The sequence below is a fragment of the Mustela putorius genome, unplaced genomic scaffold (genome assembly GCF_011764305.1).
Source record: "Mustela putorius furo isolate JIRA1106 unplaced genomic scaffold, ASM1176430v1.1 tig00000127_pilon_pilon_pilon, whole genome shotgun sequence".
Taxonomy (NCBI): domain Eukaryota; kingdom Metazoa; phylum Chordata; class Mammalia; order Carnivora; family Mustelidae; genus Mustela; species Mustela putorius.
The window spans coordinates 590964-609584 of NW_025421288.1; the positions used below are offsets into that span (position 1 = coordinate 590964).

The 18621-nt window shown below is 39.3% G+C and overlaps 2 protein-coding genes and 1 pseudogene across 2 annotated transcripts; all 3 read right to left on the reverse strand.

The window, feature by feature from the left end:
- Positions 1 to 1477: 1477 nt before the first annotated feature.
- LOC123388172 lies at positions 1478 to 2432 on the reverse strand (annotated as a pseudogene).
- A 6817-nt stretch (positions 2433 to 9249) lies between these two features.
- LOC123388178 (olfactory receptor 4C45-like) lies at positions 9250 to 10206 on the reverse strand. Its single transcript, XM_045067383.1, has one exon. It carries the CDS (start codon positions 10204 to 10206, stop codon positions 9250 to 9252), a length of 957 nt encoding a protein of 318 aa, XP_044923318.1.
- A 6825-nt stretch (positions 10207 to 17031) lies between these two features.
- On the reverse strand, positions 17032 to 17973 carry LOC123388187 (olfactory receptor 4C45-like). The gene has a single exon (XM_045067387.1). The coding sequence runs from the start codon at positions 17971 to 17973 to the stop codon at positions 17032 to 17034; it is 942 nt and encodes a 313-aa protein (XP_044923322.1).
- Positions 17974 to 18621: the final 648 nt, after the last annotated feature.

Here is an 18621-nt window from a genome sequence, read left to right on the forward strand (position 1 = left end):
GTTTAAGGGCATTTGTGTCCCAGACTGGGGAGTTGGTGGGGCCTAGCTTTTAGTGTCCAGAGATCTGCTCATAGGTCCCATTAGATTCCTTGCTGAGATAGTAACTCTCTGCTCTGCTGTCCCTACTCATATCCAGATGCCTTTTATGACTTATTATAAAGTGAAGTGAGTATGGCACAGATGTTTGGTCCTCCTGTGATCATGGTTAGTGAATGGTGGTTGGTAGTGGTGTTCTTGGGCTCCTCTTGTCAGCTACCATTGACCCTGGCTTACTTTATGTGCTGGTGACATCTCTGAAGGCTGAAACCATGTCTGAGCGATTTCACTAATTTTTAGCTGATTCGTTTTTTTGAATCTAAATCATTTAATTCCCACAACTTGAGAGAGTATGCAATGCTATTTCCATTGTATAGATTAAAAAAAATTAGTAGAGACATGAAGCAAAAGCTTACATTAAAAGGTTAATTGACGCCAGAAAGAAGATGAGAAATCAAGCCTATTTGATCCAAAGTTCTTATTCTCTGACTTCAAAGCATCTGACTGTTTCTGAATCTGTCCTAGAATTTTAACGTACCTGTTATGAATTCTTTTCTGTAATCCAGACCTGTGGTCATTGTTCATTTGTGACACAGACTTGTTCCTACATCACTGGTAATTTCCTGCCCCAGCTGTTCAGACTCTGCCCTTGTCCATGTCTAAAACACATCTTTAATACACAGATATATTTTCTGCCTTAACTTTATGGACTTGATCACTTCTATCTCTTTTGCATCAGTCAGTTCTGCTACTAATATTTCTGTAGACATTTGCATACTACAGGAAGTGGAGGTAATGTAATTTTTAAAAAGTACCTTTGTGTGTAACTGTGCTTTCCTTGGGCTTGTGGGAAGTAAAGAGTTTTTATTACTGTGGTGCAGGAACATCTGTAAGTCTCTAAAATTTAGGAAGATAAGAAAAAATATGTTTGGATGAAAGTACTTCTTGAAGACTCCCTGGTGTTCTATATGTTTTTGCATATATAGTTTTACTCTTTTGAAATAAAACTTCATTATAGTTTGTAGTGTGGGGTTAAACAGTGCTCAGGAATACCACTGCTTACTTGTTTCAACCCACAGTCAGGAAAAACATTATGACTTCTGTGGCTCCTTGCTATTTGTCCTCATGAGTCCTTCCCCTCCATAAAAAATATTAAAATTACATTTTATGACAGCATTGGTATAAAGATGACTATACTGCAAGTTGGATTTGCATTACATCCATTTCTCCCCTTATTTTAAAAGAAATTAACCATTTGCAAGGCTCCTAAAATTATTGTGGGCTCTAGGCACCATGCTTACTTTGCCTTAATGGGTATGTTTCTCCTGCCCACAATACATATACTTCTGAAGAAAAGCGATCAAGACAGGATAATTGGCTGTCCCACGTTTAATCAACTAAGAAGGGGAATAAATCTCTGTAAAACTTTCCCTAGATATTTTTATGTACATAGTCTAATCCCAAGTTTCATTATCACCAATTTTATTATTTGCCCCCAGAGATTCTTCATGACATTTTTCACTTCTGCATTTCTGAGGGTGTAGATTAAAGGGTTCAACATGGGAGTTACTATGGTGTAAAACACAGCCACAGCTTTGTCAGAGGGAAAGGAGGTCATGGGTCTCAGGTACATGAATAAACAAGGTACAAAGAATAAGATGACAACAGTGACATGAGAAGCACAGGTAGACAGGGCTTTGTGATGTCCTTTAGAGCTTTTAGTTCTCAGGGAGCAGAGGATGACAATGTAAGAAGCAACCAGCATAGAAAAAATGAGCAGACATAGTGATGCACTGTTGGCAGCAATCATGGGCCCCAAAGTGTGAGTGTCTGTACAGACTAGTTCCAAGAGAGGTATTAAATCACACATAAAATGGTCAATGGCATTGGGGCCACAGAATGGCAACTGGACCATGAGCAATACCTGGATACTTCCATGCAAAAAGCTTAAAATCATAGCCATTACCACCAAGAAAGAACAGACAGGTCGGCTCATGATGGTCATGTAATGCAAGGGCCTACAGATGGCTACATAGCGGTCATAGGCCATGATAGCTAATAGGATGATCTCTGCTCCAGCAAAGAAATGTTCAGCAAAGAGCTGAGTCATGCAGCCATTGAAGGATATGGTGTTCTTGCCAGAGATCAAGTCAAAGATCATTTTGGGTGCTATGGACGAAGAGTAGAAAGCATCTAAAATGGACAAGTAGGACAGAAAAAAGTACATGGGAGATCCCAGTGCTGGGCTGATGAAGATGGTGACGGAGATGAGGAGGTTACCTGCCATGTGATCAAGTAGGTGATTAAAAACACAGCAAAAATAAGAATTTCTTCAGTTCTGGGTTCGGAGTCAGGCCCAGCAGAATGAATTCTGTTACATTGCTTGTCTTTCCCATGGATTCAGCTTGGGTCATGAGCTTATGGTCTATCTGGAAAGATCAGAGAATTTCTTAGTAGCATTTTGAATTCAACACTGAAATTTTCCATCACCTCTTCCATCACCTCCATCACTATCCATTCAACTGTGAAATCTTCCATCACGACTAAAAAGGTGTGACTAAAGAGGAAGCCACACTTTCCAGTTTCAACCACTTTGGAGATATTTGTAAAAAAAGAACAGAAAGACACTAAATTTCTCATTCATATAAACTGAATAGCGACAGTATGTTACAAGCACCAGAAAAGGGTGCCTGGGTGGCTCAGTGGGTTAAAGTGTTTGCCTTTGGATGAGGCCCTGATCCCAGGGTCCTGGGATTGAGTCCAGGTTCAGGCTCTCTGTTCAGGGGGAGTCTGCTTCTCCCTTCTCAGGGGGACCTCTACTTCTCGCTCTCCTTATGCCTCTGCTCCTCTGTCTGTTGTGTGTGCTCTCTCATCAATCAGTCAGTCTTTAAATAAAAAAATAATACTGCTCCGGAATAGATCTATAATCCTAGTCACATTTTACAAATGGAATTAAATGAGTCATGAAGTTTCCTCAAATCTCCTATTGTTGAGACAGAAATGGTATCTAAGATAATACAAGCTTTTCCTTTGACATAGTTTAATCATTTATGATGAACTTGAAGACTTCATTGCTAATTAGTGGAAAAAATTGAATATATACAATAATTCATTCTATTATTGACTGATCTCCCCATGTATTTTCCATAGTGAGTCCTTGTTATAAATCATTATAGGACATTTTAATCCTTCTCCCCCTCTTTTTTTCTCCTTTTCTTATCCATGCTAACATATTTTTTCCTCTAATGTTTATGGAACATTATGAAACATCATGATCTTTCATCTCAATAAAGGTGAGGAAACTATCATTTTTTTTCTCAGAAAGCTATGTCTCTTTGTTTTTTCTCTATCCATGACTGCTACTATAGGTGGGAACTAAGTGATTCATCATCCTTCGTAGGTTTAATCCACAAATGCTGACTTCAGCATGGCAAAATGGAAGTCATGAAAAGGGGGAACAATTTCAAATAAACATATAGAAATGTACTGAGGCAATCCACTTCTACATATATGTTAGCCACAATGTTAGATAAGTGACCTTAGTAGTCCTCAAGAACATCTTGTGTAGCAGCATTACAGATCACATTTTCTACTGCTATTTTAATGTCATTGTGTTCAAATTCATTTTTAGAGAAAAGATTACCTTCAGTTCACAGCATCTAGCTACAAAAACTACTTATGAAAATAATTTGGATAAATTAAGTTAATCTGCTTAAAATTTGTGGAAAAAGATGGAGTTACTACTGACCTGGATCTAGTTGGTTGTGGGTTCCACTGTTTTTGGATTGTACCCAGTGATGCTTTCTTCTCCTGAGGGCATAGCACCACAGCTGCAAATATACTCTGTCAACTAACAAGAGCATCACCGGAATTCTCTCTCAGACAACTGTCCGAGTCCTGGTCATTTTAGTTTACTTTGGTTCTATTATCACTCTGAACTTACCCAGAAACGAGCTGCTTTATTTAGGAAACTTCAATACTCTAGGATTTAATTTCTACTCACTTGCATGGCCTTTGATGAAAATATAGACACATCTGTAAAATACACATATTTTTCAGATCTCAAAACTGTATTTAATCCAAAGTAAAAATATTGGGAAAAAAGGAAAAACTTTAAGTCAGAATAAGCTAGCATATTGTACTATAAAATATGTAAGTGCATCAGATCCACTTGATTGGGTAGATATATTTTTAAATCCTGCCGAATTTATGTTTCCCAAAGTCCATGAGCAGTGTAGAGAGAATTCTTTTTCATTCCTCCTTTTAACCCCTTAAGCTTGGGTGCAGTGTCTCACATATGAATCTTAAGCTTGTTGGTATATACTCTGCCTCTGTCATTTAGTTAAGTGTACTGTAATTCTTTCTTCATAGACTCTAGACAAATATTTAAATAGACTTTGACAAAGCACCTGCACTTTGGTAATGCATTGACCTCTCAAGTCCTCAGAGGATTAGTAATTGGTCCTGTTGGAATCTTTGCTAGAAACCTCAGCCCCTGCCTTTCATTTGCTCCTACTTGGTACCCACAAACATCACTAGAGGCCAGTTTTAGAAATGCAGTTGAGCTTTGGTGAAACGTGTGCCTGTGGCTATAGTTTCAGATGAAATTTTGGTAAGAAAAGTAGGAAAGCTTCCCGATAGGGCTTTGCTTTTCATTTGAATGTTGTTTAGCCTGGCACAGGATAGAAGGTAGTTTTAGGCAGGTCAGAGTTAGGAGAATGGATTTCTCTCTGAAAACATGCCTGTTCTAAGTATATAGTTGTCTTGAGAACAAAAATGCCAGGTTTCAATGTTATGTGCCATTTTACTCTGAGAGACTGACCTTTTTACTAGTGGCTAACAATGGAGACCCAGATAGCAGAATTCTCAGTTACGGAAGATTGGGTAATTTATGAGCCATAGATCCATCAACTTCTTCTGGTGTGTGTATCTTGATGACAGGTCCTCATGATGTGTTCATGGGAATATAGCTTTTCTCTCTATCCTCCAAGAAATCATTGAGGACATGTAAAGAGCAATGCTTCCACATGGTAGGCATTGAGAAAATCACTCCAAGGCAAACATTTTCTGTAAAGACATTCAGAGCTAGGGATGGAAACAGTATAGAAGGGAGGCTCCACTATAAACTTCTCCCTCAGTTTCTGATGTGTTGAAGAGCTGGATGAAATTTGTACAAAATCACCTTAAAAAAAATCAATGTTTATCTTTAAAGAAACTGATATGCTCCTGAAATCCCACAGCACCAATGGAAAGAGTGCCTTCAGCACTGTCCTCAGCACTTAATAATTTTGCTCACTCACAGTCTGTTCCTCTCCCCCCTTTTTTATTGAATTGTGGGAAATATACATAATATAAAATTTACTGTTTTAACCATTTTTATTTTTAATATTTTAGATTTTATATATTTATTTTAGATAGAAAGAGTGAGAGAGAGAGCATGACCAGGGGCAGAGGGAGAGGGAGAAGCAGACTGTCTGCTGAGCAGGGAGCAAGGTAGGGGGTTTGATCCCTGGATGACCTGAGCTGAAGGCAGACACATAACCCACTGAGACTCCCAGGCACCTGTAAACCATTTTCAACAGTCCAGTTCAGTGTCATGAATTACACTTACATTGTGTGCAAACATCACCACCAACCATCACCAGAATTTTTCATCTTTTCATTAAAAAAATCCATATCCTTTAAACAATCACTGCTAATTTCTTCCTTACCCATCCTCAGAAAACACTGTTGTTTGCTTTCTGGTTCTTTTCTCAGTTAGGAAAGCTAATGCCCCCAAAGGAACTATGGACTCTGGGTGATGATGATCATCAGGGCAGGTCTGATGAGAACAAATGATTTTGCAGTGTTTCTTCTATGACTGGCTTATTTTGCTTAGAGTAATGCCCTCAAGTTTCATCCTTGTGGTCACAAATGACAGGGTTTCCATCCTGTTTAAGGCTGAAAAGTATACCATGTCTGTATATATTCCATTACTTGTTTCAAAGCTTTGTGGCCATTGATGGACACTGAGGTTGTTTCCCCATCTTAGCTACTGTGCATAATGCTGAAATGAGCAATAGGAGTGCAAAGAATTCCTTGAGATCCTGATTTCAGTAGTTCTCGATAAATACCCAGGTGTGGGATTGTTGGATCATATGGTATTTTATTTTTTTTCATTTATTTATTTTCAACATAACAGTATCATTTTTTTTTTCACCATACCCAGTGCTCCATGCAATTCGTGCCCTCTATAATACCCACCACCTGGTACCCCCCCCCCCCCCCACCCCCCCCCTTCAAAAACCCTCGGATTGTTTTTCAGAGTCCATAGTCTCTCATGATTCACCTCCCCTTCCAATTTACCCCAACCCCCTTCTCTCTAACTCCCCATGTTCTCCATGCTTTTTGTTATGCTCCACAAATAAGTGAAACCATATGATAATTGACTCTCTCTGCTTGACTTATTTCACTCAGCATAATCTCTTCCAGTCCCATCCATGTTGCTACAAAAGTTGGGTATTCATCCTTTCTGATGGAGGCATAATACTCCATAGTGTATAGGCACCACATCTTCCTAATCCATTCATCCGTTGAAGGGCATCTTGGTTCTTTCCACAGTTTGGCAACCGTGGCCATTGTTGCTATAAACATTGGCGTACAGATGGCCCTTCTTTTCACTATATCTGTATCTTTGGGGTAAATACCCAGGAGTGCAATGGCAGGGTCATAGGGAAGTTTTATTTTTAATTTCTTGAGGAATCTCCACACTGTTCTCCAAAGAGGCTGCACCAACTTGCATTCCCACCAACAGTGTAAGAGGGTTCCCCTTTCTCCACATCCTCTCCAACACATGTTGTTTCCTGTCTTGCTAATTTTAATTTTTTGGAGAACCTTCATCCCTTTTTCAATAATGACTATATGAATTTACATTCTTACCATTGGTGAACAAGGGTTCTTTTTCTTCACATCCTTACTAATACTTGTTATGCTTTGTCTTTTTGTTACTAGCCATTTTAACAGATATGAAATAATACATCATTGTGGTTTTGAAGTGTATTTCACTGATGATTAGTAATGTTGAGCATCTTTTCATTTGCTTGTTGGCCATTTATATATCTATATATATGTAAAGATAGATAGATAGATAGATAGATAGATAGATATAGTGGGAATGTCTATTTGAGTCTGTGGCCTTTTTAAAAATTGGGCTATCTTGGGGCACCTGGGTGGCTCAGTGGGTTAAGCCTCTGCCTTCGGCTCAGGTCAAGATCTCAGGGTTCTGGGATAGAGCCTCGCATTGGGCTCTCTGCTCAGCGGGAAGCCTGCTTTCTTCTCACTCTCTCTGTCTGCCCCTCTGTCTACTTGTGATCCCTCTCTCTCTGTCAAATAATTAAAAAAAAAAAAGAGTCTGTTTGTTTATTTGGCAAAACATTTATTTTTAAAAGGCTGTCATAGAGAGTAAGGTCTAACCAGATCTACAGTTCTGAGAACATGAGATATGTCAGCATCACATGATATTCAATCCCTGATTGTGAAATCACCCTCTGAAGACAAGTTTCTGAGTTCTTCTTCAGGAATCCCAAGCTCTGTACAGAGATAGGTCTGTGGGTCTCTGGCACTGGAGTGGCTCTCCCTTTTCCTCTTTTAGAGCAGCAGAAGGGGATCCAACATCAGTGAGAACTTTTGAAATGAGTTCTGCTCAGACACGTCACATTTGCTCCAGTCAGCTCCCTCTCATTTGTTACTGCAGAGATGTTTAAGGGCATTTGTGTCCCAGACTGGGGAGTTGGTGGGGCCTAGCTTTTAGTGTCCAGAGATCTGCTCATAGGTCCCATTAGATTCCTTGCTGAGATAGTAACTCTCTGCTCTGCTGTCCCTACTCATATCCAGATGCCTTTTATGACTTATTATAAAGTGAAGTGAGTATGGCACAGATGTTTGGTCCTCCTGTGATCATGGTTAGTGAATGGTGGTTGGTAGTGGTGTTCTTGGGCTCCTCTTGTCAGCTACCATTGACCCTGGCTTACTTTATGTGCTGGTGACATCTCTGAAGGCTGCTGAAACCATGTCTGAGCGATTTCACTAATTTTTAGCTGATTCGTTTCTTTGAATCTAAATCATTTAATTCCCACAACTTGAGAGAGTATGCAATGCTATTTCCATTGTATAGATTAAAAAAAAATTAGTAGAGACATGAAGCAAAAGCTTACATTAAAAGGTTAATTGACGCCAGAAAGAAGATGAGAAATCAAGCCTATTTGATCCAAAGTTCTTATTCTCTGACTTCAAAGCATCTGACTGTTTCTGAATCTGTCCTAGAATTTTAACGTACCTGTTATGAATTCTTTTCTGTAATCCAGACCTGTGGTCATTGTTCATTTGTGACACAGACTTGTTCCTACATCACTGGTAATTTCCTGCCCCAGCTGTTCAGACTCTGCCCTTGTCCATGTCTAAAACACATCTTTAATACACAGATATTTTCTGCCTTAACTTTATGGACTTGATCACTTCTATCTCTTTTGCATCAGTCAGTTCTGCTACTAATATTTCTGTAGACATTTGCATACTACAGGAAGTGGAGGTAATGTAATTTTTAAAAAGTACCTTTGTGTGTAACTGTGCTTTCCTTGGGCTTGTGGGAAGTAAAGAGTTTTTATTACTGTGGTGCAGGAACATCTGTAAGTCTCTAAAATTTAGGAAGATAAGAAAAAATATGTTTGGATGAAAGTACTTCTTGAAGACTCCCTGGTGTTCTATATGTTTTTGCATATATAGTTTTACTCTTTTGAAATAAAACTTCATTATAGTTGTAGTGTGGGGTTAAACAGTGCTCAGGAATACCACTGCTTACTTGTTTCAACCCACAGTCAGGAAAACATTATGACTTCTGTGGCTCCTTGCTATTTGTCCTCATGAGTCCTTCCCCTCCATAAAAAATATTAAAATTACATTTTATGACAGCATTGGTATAAAGATGACTATACTGCAAGTTGGATTTGCATTACATCCATTTCTCCCCTTATTTTAAAAGAAATTAACCATTTGCAAGGCTCCTAAAATTATTGTGGGCTCTAGGCACCATGCTTACTTTGCCTTAATGGGTATGTTTCTCCTGCCCACAATACATATACTTCTGAAGAAAAGCGATCAAGACAGGATAATTGGCTGTCCCACGTTTAATCAACTAAGAAGGGGAATAAATCTCTGTAAAACTTTCCCTAGATATTTTTATGTACATAGTCTAATCCCAAGTTTCATTATCACCAATTTTTTTATTATTTGCCCCCAGAGATTCTTCATGACATTTTTCACTTCTGCATTTCTGAGGGTGTAGATTAAAGGGTTCAACATGGGAGTTACTATGGTGTAAAACACAGCCACAGCTTTGTCAGAGGGAAAGGAGGTCATGGGTCTCAGGTACATGAATAAACAAGGTACAAAGAATAAGATGACAACAGTGACATGAGAAGCACAGGTAGACAGGGCTTTGTGATGTCCTTTAGAGCTTTTAGTTCTCAGGGAGCAGAGGATGACAATGTAAGAAGCAACCAGCATAGAAAAAATGAGCAGACATAGTGATGCACTGTTGGCAGCAATCATGGGCCCCAAAGTGTGAGTGTCTGTACAGACTAGTTCCAAGAGAGGTATTAAATCACACATAAAATGGTCAATGGCATTGGGGCCACAGAATGGCAACTGGACCATGAGCAATACCTGGATACTTCCATGCAAAAAGCTTAAAATCATAGCCATTACCACCAAGAAAGAACAGACAGGTCGGCTCATGATGGTCATGTAATGCAAGGGCCTACAGATGGCTACATAGCGGTCATAGGCCATGATAGCTAATAGGATGATCTCTGCTCCAGCAAAGAAATGTTCAGCAAAGAGCTGAGTCATGCAGCCATTGAAGGATATGGTGTTCTTGCCAGAGATCAAGTCAAAGATCATTTTGGGTGCTATGGACGAAGAGTAGAAAGCATCTAAAATGGACAAGTAGGACAGAAAAAAGTACATGGGAGATCCCAGTGCTGGGCTGATGAAGATGGTGACGGAGATGAGGAGGTTACCTGCCATTGTGATCAAGTAGGTGATTAAAAACACAGCAAATAAGAATTTCTTCAGTTCTGGGTTCGGAGTCAGGCCCAGCAGAATGAATTCTGTTACATTGCTTGTCTTTCCCATGGATTCAGCTTGGGTCATGAGCTTATGGTCTATCTGGAAAGATCAGAGAATTTCTTAGTAGCATTTTGAATTCAACACTGAAATTTTCCATCACCTCTTCCATCACCTCCATCACTATCCATTCAACTGTGAAATCTTCCATCACGACTAAAAAGGTGTGACTAAAGAGGAAGCCACACTTTCCAGTTTCAACCACTTTGGAGATATTTGTAAAAAAAGAACAGAAAGACACTAAATTTCTCATTCATATAAACTGAATAGCGACAGTATGTTACAAGCACCAGAAAAGGGTGCCTGGGTGGCTCAGTGGGTTAAAGTGTTTGCCTTTGGATGAGGCCCTGATCCCAGGGTCCTGGGATTGAGTCCAGGTTCAGGCTCTCTGTTCAGGGGGAGTCTGCTTCTCCCTTCTCAGGGGGGACCTCTACTTCTCGCTCTCCTTATGCCTCTGCTCCTCTGTCTGTTGTGTGTGCTCTCTCATCAATCAGTCAGTCTTTAAATAAAAATAATACTGCTCCGGAATAGATCTATAATCCTAGTCACATTTTACAAATGGAATTAAATGAGTCATGAAGTTTCCTCAAATCTCCTATTGTTGAGACAGAAATGGTATCTAAGATAATACAAGCTTTTCCTTTGACATAGTTTAATCATTTATGATGAACTTGAAGACTTCATTGCTAATTAGTGGAAAAATTGAATATATACAATAATTCATTCTATTATTGACTGATCTCCCCATGTATTTTCCATAGTGAGTCCTTGTTATAAATCATTATAGGACATTTTAATCCTTCTCCCCCTCTTTTTCTCCTTTTCTTATCCATGCTAACATATTTTTTCCTCTAATGTTTATGGAACATTATGAAACATCATGATCTTTCATCTTCAATAAAGGTGAGGAAACTATCATTTTTTTTTCTCAGAAAGCTATGTCTCTTTGTTTTTTCTCTATCCATGACTGCTACTATAGGTGGGAACTAAGTGATTCATCATCCTTCGTAGGTTTAATCCACAAATGCTGACTTCAGCATGGCAAAATGGAAGTCATGAAAAGGGGGAACAATTTCAAATAAACATATAGAAATGTACTGAGGCAATCCACTTCTACATATATGTTAGCCACAATGTTAGATAAGTGACCTTAGTAGTCCTCAAGAACATCTTGTGTAGCAGCATTACAGATCACATTTTCTACTGCTATTTTAATGTCATTGTGTTCAAATTCATTTTTAGAGAAAAGATTACCTTCAGTTCACAGCATCTAGCTACAAAAACTACTTATGAAAATAATTTGGATAAATTAAGTTAATCTGCTTAAAATTTGTGGAAAAAGATGGAGTTACTACTGACCTGGATCTAGTTGGTTGTGGGTTCCACTGTTTTTGGATTGTACCCAGTGATGCTTTCTTCTCCTGAGGGCATAGCACCACAGCTGCAAATATACTCTGTCAACTAACAAGAGCATCACCGGAATTCTCTCTCAGACAACTGTCCGAGTCCTGGTCATTTTAGTTTACTTTGGTTCTATTATCACTCTGAACTTACCCAGAAACGAGCTGCTTTATTTAGGAAACTTCAATACTCTAGGATTTAATTTCTACTCACTTGCATGGCCTTTGATGAAAATATAGACACATCTGTAAAATACACATATTTTTCAGATCTCAAAACTGTATTTAATCCAAAGTAAAAATATTGGGAAAAAGGAAAAACTTTAAGTCAGAATAAGCTAGCATATTGTACTATAAAATATGTAAGTGCATCAGATCCACTTGATTGGGTAGATATATTTTTAAATCCTGCCGAATTTATGTTTCCCAAAGTCCATGAGCAGTGTAGAGAGAATTCTTTTTCATTCCTCCTTTTAACCCCTTAAGCTTGGGTGCAGTGTCTCACATATGAATCTTAAGCTTGTTGGTATATACTCTGCCTCTGTCATTTAGTTAAGTGTACTGTAATTCTTTCTTCATAGACTCTAGACAAATATTTAAATAGACTTTGACAAAGCACCTGCACTTTGGTAATGCATTGACCTCTCAAGTCCTCAGAGGATTAGTAATTGGTCCTGTTGGAATCTTTGCTAGAAACCTCAGCCCCTGCCTTTCATTTGCTCCTACTTGGTACCCACAAACATCACTAGAGGCCAGTTTTAGAAATGCAGTTGAGCTTTGGTGAAACGTGTGCCTGTGGCTATAGTTTCAGATGAAATTTTGGTAAGAAAAGTAGGAAAGCTTCCCGATAGGGCTTTGCTTTTCATTTGAATGTTGTTTAGCCTGGCACAGGATAGAAGGTAGTTTTAGGCAGGTCAGAGTTAGGAGAATGGATTTCTCTCTGAAAACATGCCTGTTCTAAGTATATAGTTGTCTTGAGAACAAAAATGCCAGGTTTCAATGTTATGTGCCATTTTACTCTGAGAGACTGACCTTTTTTACTAGTGGCTAACAATGGAGACCCAGATAGCAGAATTCTCAGTTACGGAAGATTGGGTAATTTATGAGCCATAGATCCATCAACTTCTTCTGGTGTGTGTATCTTGATGACAGGTCCTCATGATGTGTTCATGGGAATATAGCTTTTCTCTCTATCCTCCAAGAAATCATTGAGGACATGTAAAGAGCAATGCTTCCACATGGTAGGCATTGAGAAAATCACTCCAAGGCAAACATTTTCTGTAAAGACATTCAGAGCTAGGGATGGAAACAGTATAGAAGGGAGGCTCCACTATAAACTTCTCCCTCAGTTTCTGATGTGTTGAAGAGCTGGATGAAATTTGTACAAAATCACCTTAAAAAAAATCAATGTTTATCTTTAAAGAAACTGATATGCTCCTGAAATCCCACAGCACCAATGGAAAGAGTGCCTTCAGCACTGTCCTCAGCACTTAATAATTTTGCTCACTCACAGTCTGTTCCTCTCCCCCCTTTTTTATTGAATTGTGGGAAATATACATAATATAAAATTTACTGTTTTAACCATTTTTATTTTTAATATTTTAGATTTTATATATTTATTTTAGATAGAAAGAGTGAGAGAGAGAGCATGACCAGGGGCAGAGGGAGAGGGAGAAGCAGACTGTCTGCTGAGCAGGGAGCAAGGTAGGGGGTTTGATCCCTGGATGACCTGAGCTGAAGGCAGACACATAACCCACTGAGACTCCCAGGCACCTGTAACCATTTTCAACAGTCCAGTTCAGTGTCATGAATTACACTTACATTGTGTGCAAACATCACCACCAACCATCACCAGAATTTTTCATCTTTTCATTAAAAAATCCATATCCTTTAAACAATCACTGCTAATTTCTTCCTTACCCATCCTCAGAAAACACTGTTGTTTGCTTTCTGGTTCTTTTCTCAGTTAGGAAAGCTAATGCCCCCAAAGGAACTATGGACTCTGGGTGATGATGCATCAGGGCAGGTCTGATGAGAACAAATGATTTTGCAGTGTTTCTTCTATGACTGGCTTATTTTGCTTAGAGTAATGCCCTCAAGTTTCATCCTTGTGTGGTCACAAATGACAGGGTTTCCATCCTGTTTAAGGCTGAAAAGTATACCATGTCTGTATATATTCCATTACTTGTTTCAAAGCTTTGTGGCCATTGATGGACACTGAGGTTGTTTCCCCATCTTAGCTACTGTGCATAATGCTGAAATGAGCAATAGGAGTGCAAAGAATTCCTTGAGATCCTGATTTCAGTAGTTCTCGATAAATACCCAGGTGTGGGATTGTTGGATCATATGGTATTTTATTTTTTTTCATTTATTTATTTTCAACATAACAGTATCATTTTTTTTTTTCACCATACCCAGTGCTCCATGCAATTCGTGCCCTCTATAATACCCACCACCTGGTACCCCGCCCTCCCACACCCCGCCCCTTCAAAACCCTCGGATTGTTTTTCAGAGTCCATAGTCTCTCATGATTCACCTCCCCTTCCAATTTACCCCAACCCCCTTCTCTCTAACTCCCCATGTTCTCCATGCTTTTTGTTATGCTCCACAAATAAGTGAAACCATATGATAATTGACTCTCTCTGCTTGACTTATTTCACTCAGCATAATCTCTTCCAGTCCCATCCATGTTGCTACAAAAGTTGGGTATTCATCCTTTCTGATGGAGGCATAATACTCCATAGTGTATAGGCACCACATCTTCCTAATCCATTCATCCGTTGAAGGGCATCTTGGTTCTTTCCACAGTTTGGCAACCGTGGCCATTGTTGCTATAAACATTGGCGTACAGATGGCCCTTCTTTTCACTATATCTGTATCTTTGGGGTAAATACCCAGGAGTGCAATGGCAGGGTCATAGGGAAGTTTTATTTTTAATTTCTTGAGGAATCTCCACACTGTTCTCCAAAGAGGCTGCACCAACTTGCATTCCCACCAACAGTGTAAGAGGGTTCCCCTTTCTCCACATCCTCTCCAACACATGTTGTTTCCTGTCTTGCTAATTTTAATTTTTTGGAGAACCTTCATCCCTTTTTCAATAATGACTATATGAATTTACATTCTTACCATTGGTGAACAAGGGTTCTTTTTCTTCACATCCTTACTAATACTTGTTATGCTTTGTCTTTTTGTTACTAGCCATTTTAACAGATATGAAATAATACATCATTGTGGTTTTGAAGTGTATTTCACTGATGATTAGTAATGTTGAGCATCTTTTCATTTGCTTGTTGGCCATTTATATATCTATATATATGTAAAGATAGATAGATAGATAGATAGATAGATAGAGATATAGTGGGAATGTCTATTTGAGTCTGTGGCCTTTTTAAAAATTGGGCTATCTTGGGGCACCTGGGTGGCTCAGTGGGTTAAGCCTCTGCCTTCGGCTCAGGTCAAGATCTCAGGGTTCTGGGATAGAGCCTCGCATTGGGCTCTCTGCTCAGCGGGAAGCCTGCTTTCTTCTCACTCTCTCTGTCTGCCCCTCTGTCTACTTGTGATCCCTCTCTCTCTGTCAAATAATTAAAAAAAAAAAGAGTCTGTTTGTTTATTTGGCAAAACATTTATTTTTAAAAGGCTGTCATAGAGAGTAAGGTCTAACCAGATCTACAGTTCTGAGAACATGAGATATGTCAGCATCACATGATATTCAATCCCTGATTGTGAAATCACCCTCTGAAGACAAGTTTCTGAGTTCTTCTTCAGGAATCCCAAGCTCTGTACAGAGATAGGTCTGTGGGTCTCTGGCACTGGAGTGGCTCTCCCTTTTCCTCTTTTAGAGCAGCAGAAGGGGATCCAACATCAGTGAGAACTTTTGAAATGAGTTCTGCTCAGACACGTCACATTTGCTCCAGTCAGCTCCCTCTCATTTGTTACTGCAGAGATGTTTAAGGGCATTTGTGTCCCAGACTGGGGAGTTGGTGGGGCCTAGCTTTTAGTGTCCAGAGATCTGCTCATAGGTCCCATTAGATTCCTTGCTGAGATAGTAACTCTCTGCTCTGCTGTCCCTACTCATATCCAGATGCCTTTTATGACTTATTATAAAGTGAAGTGAGTATGGCACAGATGTTTGGTCCTCCTGTGATCATGGTTAGTGAATGGTGGTTGGTAGTGGTGTTCTTGGGCTCCTCTTGTCAGCTACCATTGACCCTGGCTTACTTTATGTGCTGGTGACATCTCTGAAGGCTGAAACCATGTCTGAGCGATTTCACTAATTTTTAGCTGATTCGTTTCTTTGAATCTAAATCATTTAATTCCCACAACTTGAGAGAGTATGCAATGCTATTTCCATTGTATAGATTAAAAAAAAATTAGTAGAGACATGAAGCAAAAGCTTACATTAAAAGGTTAATTGACGCCAGAAAGAAGATGAGAAATCAAGCCTATTTGATCCAAAGTTCTTATTCTCTGACTTCAAAGCATCTGACTGTTTCTGAATCTGTCCTAGAATTTTAACGTACCTGTTATGAATTCTTTTCTGTAATCCAGACCTGTGGTCATTGTTCATTTGTGACACAGACTTGTTCCTACATCACTGGTAATTTCCTGCCCCAGCTGTTCAGACTCTGCCCTTGTCCATGTCTAAAACACATCTTTAATACACAGATATTTTCTGCCTTAACTTTATGGACTTGATCACTTCTATCTCTTTTGCATCAGTCAGTTCTGCTACTAATATTTCTGTAGACATTTGCATACTACAGGAAGTGGAGGTAATGTAATTTTTAAAAAGTACCTTTGTGTGTAACTGTGCTTTCCTTGGGCTTGTGGGAAGTAAAGAGTTTTTATTACTGTGGTGCAGGAACATCTGTAAGTCTCTAAAATTTAGGAAGATAAGAAAAAATATGTTTGGATGAAAGTACTTCTTGAAGACTCCCCTGGTGTTCTATATGTTTTTGCATATATAGTTTTACTCTTTTGAAATAAAACTTCATTATAGTTGTAGTGTGGGGTTAAACAGTGCTCAGGAATACCACTGCTTACTTGTTTCAACCCACAGTCAGGAAAAACATTATGACTTCTGTGGCTCCTTGCTATTTGTCCTCATGAGTCCTTCCCCTCCATAAAAAATATTAAAATTACATTTTATGACAGCATTGGTATAAAGATGACTATACTGCAAGTTGGATTTGCATTACATCCATTTCTCCCCTTATTTTAAAAGAAATTAACCATTTGCAAGGCTCCTAAAATTATTGTGGGCTCTAGGCACCATGCTTACTTTGCCTTAATGGGTATGTTTCTCCTGCCCACAATACATATACTTCTGAAGAAAAGCGATCAAGACAGGATAATTGGCTGTCCCACGTTTAATCAACTAAGAAGGGGAATAAATCTCTGTAAAACTTTCCCTAGATATTTTTATGTACATAGTCTAATCCCAAGTTTCATTATCACCAATTTTTATTATTTGCCCCCAGAGATTCTTCATGACATTTTTCACTTCTGCATTTCTGAGGGTGTAGATTAAAGGGTTCAACATGGGAGTTACTATGGTGTAAAACACAGCCACAGCTTTGTCAGAGGGAAAGGAGGTCATGGGTCTCAGGTACATGAATAAACAAGGTACAAAGAATAAGATGACAACAGTGACATGAGAAGCACAGGTAGACAGGGCTTTGTGATGTCCTTTAGAGCTTTTAGTTCTCAGGGAGCAGAGGATGACAATGTAAGAAGCAACCAGCATAGAAAAAATGAGCAGACATAGTGATGCACTGTTGGCAGCAATCATGGGCCCCAAAGTGTGAGTGTCTGTACAGACTAGTTCCAAGAGAGGTATTAAATCACACATAAAATGGTCAATGGCATTGGGGCCACAGAATGGCAACTGGACCATGAGCAATACCTGGATACTTCCATGCAAAAAGCTTAAAATCATAGCCATTACCACCAAGAAAGAACAGACAGGTCGGCTCATGATGGTCATGTAATGCAAGGGCCTACAGATGGCTACATAGCGGTCATAGGCCATGATAGCTAATAGGATGATCTCTGCTCCAGCAAAGAAATGTTCAGCAAAGAGCTGAGTCATGCAGCCATTGAAGGATATGGTGTTCTTGCCAGAGATCAAGTCAAAGATCATTTTGGGTGCTATGGACGAAGAGTAGAAAGCATCTAAAATGGACAAGTAGGACAGAAAAAAGTACATGGGAGATCCCAGTGCTGGGCTGATGAAGATGGTGACGGAGATGAGGAGGTTACCTGCCATTGTGATCAAGTAGGTGATTAAAAACACAGCAAATAAGAATTTCTTCAGTTCTGGGTTCGGAGTCAGGCCCAGCAGAATGAATTCTGTTACATTGCTTGTCTTTCCCATGGATTCAGCTTGGGTCATGAGCTTATGGTCTATCTGGAAAGATCAGAGAATTTCTTAGTAGCATTTTGAATTCAACACTGAAATTTTCCATCACCTCTTCCATCACCTCCATCACTATCCATTCAACTGTGAAATCTTCCATCACGACTAAAAAGGTGTGACTAAAGAGGAAGCCACACTTTCCAGTTTCAACCACTTTGGAGATATTTGTAAAAAAAGAACAGAAAGACACTAAATTTCTCATTCATATAAACTGAATAGCGACAGTATGTTACAAGCACCAGAAAAGGGTGCCTGGGTGGCTCAGTGGGTTAAAGTGTTTGCCTTTGGATGAGGCCCTGATCCCAGGGTCCTGGGATTGAGTCCAGGTTCAGGCTCTCTGTTCAGGGGGAGTCTGCTTCTCCCTTCTCAGGGGGACCTCTACTTCTCGCTCTCCTTATGCCTCTGCTCCTCTGTCTGTTGTGTGTGCTCTCTCATCAATCAGTCAGTCTTTAAATAAAAATAATACTGCTCCGGAATAGATCTATAATCCTAGTCACATTTTACAAATGGAATTAAATGAGTCATGAAGTTTCCTCAAATCTCCTATTGTTGAGACAGAAATGGTATCTAAGATAATACAAGCTTTTCCTTTGACATAGTTTAATC